This window comes from Mytilus edulis, chromosome 8 (assembly GCF_963676685.1).
Source record: "Mytilus edulis chromosome 8, xbMytEdul2.2, whole genome shotgun sequence".
NCBI classification, from domain to species: domain Eukaryota; kingdom Metazoa; phylum Mollusca; class Bivalvia; order Mytilida; family Mytilidae; genus Mytilus; species Mytilus edulis.
In genome coordinates, this window is record NC_092351.1 from 71,670,777 (window position 1) to 71,675,851 (window position 5,075).

General features: G+C 32.6%; 1 protein-coding gene across 1 annotated transcript; it reads right to left on the reverse strand.

The window, feature by feature from the left end:
* Positions 1-872: 872 nt before the first annotated feature.
* Positions 873-2,711, reverse strand: LOC139484312 (uncharacterized). The gene has a single exon (XM_071268049.1). It carries the CDS (start codon positions 2,709-2,711, stop codon positions 873-875), a length of 1,839 nt encoding a protein of 612 aa, XP_071124150.1.
* Positions 2,712-5,075: the final 2,364 nt, after the last annotated feature.

The window sequence follows — 5,075 nt, forward strand, 5'->3', positions numbered from 1 at the left end:
TAGGAAATTATACAGACCTAGGAAAATCCAATTGCACGAGTTCGCTTTCTAAATATATATATTTATGTTTATATCGTCTTTATGACCATCGGACGTCAACTCAATAGTTAATTCGATGGCATCAAGCTTAAAATACACAAGAAACGAAGCTTCATAGCATCGAGGCTATAATCTTTTAATTGTTTATTTTAGACATTTTATAATTTGGATAAACGTTTCACGTGGTTATAATTCAAACATAAGAATTTGAATCAATCGGTGATCGTGAATTTACAGCTAATGCCCCTTTAAATGATTTTTTATTTGTTTGTTCTTGTATTTTAATGTCAATCACCAACTGTTTTGATGAGGATTATTTTTTTCTCGTTTTGTTATTATTATATTGATATTTTGGGAGGCGACTTTCCTGGTATGGAGCTTGTGCCCTCATTTTGTATAGCACGTATATATATATATAGCTCAACCACCACATTGCTTTAATCCTTTGCTTTAAGTTGTTTGGTTCCTAGCGTTTCTGCCCCTTTGAACTGGTAAAGATTTATCGAGAAAAGAGAATTGAACACACCAAATTTATAAATCAATTGTTTTATTCAAATTATTTATATTTTAGGATTATGTTTTAAAATCAACAATGAAATACCTGTATAAGGATGCTATAACTTCGACCAGACATGGCCACATTCATGTCAAAAAGAAAACTATATAAAATATATCAACTAAAATAGTAAATTTGAGGTATAGTTTTACTACGACAAACAACCAGATCCGACTAAATAGTAAAACAGGAAACGACAAATGTCTATTGAGGAGAACATGCGGACAGCCAAACAGTTTACCAAGTCACATACTAAATTAACACACCTAGCACGTTCCTACTTTTTCTTGAATATAAATATCGAATGTGCGTTGTCATTCACCACGAGTAGTTCATCATTATCCAGATCGTAGTCTATACTCATTGGTCCTTCCATCCTATCTGAGCTGTCTAATACAACCTTGGCTGGTGAGTGAAGTGACTGCTTCACAAAAATGGTGTCATTGTCATTACATGCAACAAAAACATTATTTTCTCTGTCGGTTGTCATTCCTGTCGGATTATCAAGACCTTTGAGATGGTATATAGAACGTTTATTACTAGTCAGGTTGTATACATGAATGTGTTTAGTTTCCATTTTAGCGGAGTAAAGATTCCCATATTTGTCAAGATGAAAGTATAAATCCCCTGTAATATTACTATTTTGTTTGACTATTTGTCCAGCATCATTAATGTACACAAGTCCGTCATTTGCGCAGTTCGCTATAAGGTAATTTTCGAAATAAACGAGTCCTTTGCAATCATCGTGGACACGAATGATGTGTATGAACTGCCACGTATCTGTATCTATCACATACACCTTTTCTTTATGAATAACAGTTACACCAACGCGGTTGCATTTTATAACTGCAATACTATCTGGTTCACCGCTTAGCTTAACCTGACCTTTTTTCTGACCATCTTTGTTATACACCATACACCTAGGATTAGATTTTTCTGTTATAGCTATGTTGAAATTGTTTGGCATTAACTTTGCATCAGTAATGATAATATTTTTGTTTCTTTTTTCAATAAAAAACGAATTTCTCAGAAAGAATTCTAATACTGAACCTTCTCCTTTGGATGTGGCACAAGGAACCTTTGTAGTTTGTGTTACAAAGTCGGGTATTGAAGATGCATTTAACTGAGGAGAAGATAAATCCGGAACTGGTTCAGGCAATGCAAAACTGTCTTTGTTTGGTATATTTGGTTCAAGTTCAACTACAGAAGAGCAGGTTTCAATATCATCTTCATTGTCAGATGATTTTTCGAGCTTGATATCTGTCTTCGGCAAATTGCTATTGATTCGTATGGTTATACTATCTTCAGTTTTCTCGAAAGACAGTTTAAATTTACTGATACCTTTCAAATTGCATTCTGGTAAGGTTTCTTGACTTTCCATGTTACCATCCTCGATATGCATCATGCGCATTAACGTCAAATATTTTTGTCCCAGAGTCAACTTAGATTGGTTTGAGGTGTCATCAATTATTTTTTGTAGGTCGGTTATATATTTTATTTTGGCTGTAAGATCCTTTATCCTTTTACTTAATTCCTTATTATCGTTTTCATACCTTTTGTTTATGTCTTCCTCGACCTCATTTTGCAAAAAATCTAGATGTTTATCAATTGTAATTCTAGTGTTCTTTAATTCTTGAATACAATTAACTTTAATGGTTTCGAAAACTTCCATATGTGATATGTCAGTGTTCTCGGCTTTGGTCAAGATGTTTTTGCGTTTTTCGATCCTCGATAAGAGGTTATCTGTGATAGTTGCAAGTTTGCTTTCATCTATAACGTCGTCAATCTTCTCAACTTCGCAGCAATCCCTATGGTATTGTCGTTTACAAAGAATGCAACACGGCTTGTCATGTTTTATACAAAAGTATTCTAAATATTTATCGTGATGTTCATCACATATGACCCGTTTGTCTTCTCCATTATCTGCCTGATCTTTCGGCTTGTCAGACGATTGGTTTACTGAAATTGTCGGCAATTCGGACACGTTGTGATTTCTGCTAAGTTTGAATGATTTGTGTAAGGATTTACAGTTTTCACAAAGTGCTTCCTCACATTCGGTGCACCAAAATTCCGCAGATACATTTTGACCCTGTTCACGACATGGCTGACACTCCATTACCTAAAACAGAGTAAACATGACATTAATCAGGATAAATTATGTTAGGTCTGGTACCTTGCTTAGAGTGTTCAGAATTATTATTTCAACAAGTTCCAAATGTCGCCCTTTTTATGTTCAGTTTATAATGGCGTTTATTTTGTATTTACTTGGCAAAACGGTAAAAAAGAAATCTTAAATACCGACAGTTACCCGTTTCTATTTATAATTTTTACATGTGATATACATCAACCAGTAATAAGTATTAAGGGTAGGGAATCATTATTCAATTATCAACTGATGGACTGTATCATTCAAAGTATTTATAAAAGATGTGGTATGATTGCCAATGATGCAGCTTTTCACAAGAGACCGAAATGACACACAAATTATAAACTATAGGTACAGCCTCAAATAATGATCAAAGCAGATACCGCATAGTCAACTATGAAAGTTCCCGAAATGAAAAATGAAAATCAATTCAAACGAGATCACTAACGGCCTAATTTATATAAACGAGAAACAAATATGTAACACATCAACAAACGACTACCACTGAATTACAGGCTCCTCACTTTGGACAGACACGTACACACGAAATGTGCCGGGTAAAACATGTTAATTAACATGAAAATAAAGTTGAAATTGAAATGAAATTATTTGTTGTCTAAAAATTGTTAATAGACCAAATTTAAAGTAAGAAAAGACTATACAAGCTACAAAAATGACATCTTACATTTTTTAGTAGATGTCTTAATTAAGAATAATATATACTAATAGTATCAAAATGTATACTTTTACTTTAATAATTGATAATTTACTAGATATATATATTATGTTAGGTGTGTATGGCTTTCGATAAATTATATAGAATTGTTACCAATGAAAATTATCTACCTTTACTTCAAGCATCCATAGTAATAAGCAGTACATTTAAAATACTAAAAGAAGACATTTTATTTTGTGTTACCTGTTCTTCAAGATTCAAAGTTTAACCTTTCAAACATAGGTAACAAGATTGTCAAAAATACTGAGCTAAGAATTCTTTTATTATCAAACATCACAAAAAAAATCCGTTTACTGAGTCTTAAATAACAATATCACTTGTTGGTTATCGTTTGCTCCGAAATTGCTTCAGTGACATATAAGTTTAGATTATCTCAGGTTTTCATTACAAGAGATTACTCATTTTTTGACCAAGAAAATTACTTCGATGTTGCATGACATGAAAGCTGTTATACTGAAGTTTTCTGTATAAATACTGCTTCAGTCAGGGAATTTCAGAGAAACTTATAGGAAACATTTTTGAAAATGTCATATTTCTCTCAGGAATGTATAGTGATAAAGGATAAAAAAAAAATGTTTGCACACTGGGGTGTTTAACCAAGTCCTGATTAATACTCCAATCAGTATTGACAGATCTGTTTTGTTTGTAAAATAGATTGTTTTTATGGTTGCCAGTAGCGTCTATCTCTGATTTCTGGGGTAAAGAAATGCACCGGAAGTCTGATCTTATTCTCATTATTAGCAAAAATGCCGTCTTTACTACACACATATATTGTTAAAAGTATATACAAACATGAGCATTGAGAAAACATTTCAGACATGGGAGGTACTTATTCATATACATACATACAAGACGATGTTGTATGAGTGCCAATAAGATAACTCTCCATACAAGTCACAATTTGTAAAAGTAAACCATTATAGGTCAAAGTTTGGTTTTCGACACGGAGCCATTGGTCACATCGAACAGTAAGCTATCGTCTGTTTTTGATTCAGAAATTTATAAATTTTACTGTAGTTTGCCTATTAGTAAAACTAAACCGTACAAAAATGACTGAAAAACATTTGATTAAGTTATAGTATGGTGGACAGGGTTAGGTGAGGATCGGAATAAGTAAAAATAAACCATTATAGGTCAAAAAGTATGGTTTGTCAACACGGAGCCATGGGTCACATCGAACAGTAAGACGTTACGCACGGTATTGCGTCGCAAGACGTAACATTTATAATTGACAAATGTGACGCCATATACTAACTTTGACATTTTGTTATCAAGAGCGGAGAACCTACTCAATCGACTTTTATCAAATAAATACAATAAGCTGAAGAAATGTTTCAAAATTCATCATGTATAAGGCAATTAACATGATTAAGTAAGGATCGTTTTTATTTTTTGATCTGTAATGAGATGAAAACAATTGCAAATTTTTCCAATTTTATTTTCGATAGGATACATAGCAACCTTTAAAAAACACTTGCTCCCGGAGGAACACATGAAAACAAAAATATAGCTGAACATTTTTTTGACAAATTGAACATAAACACTTATGGTATTTATTTCATAAAAATCGGTCATATAATAATTCAGCAATATTTTTT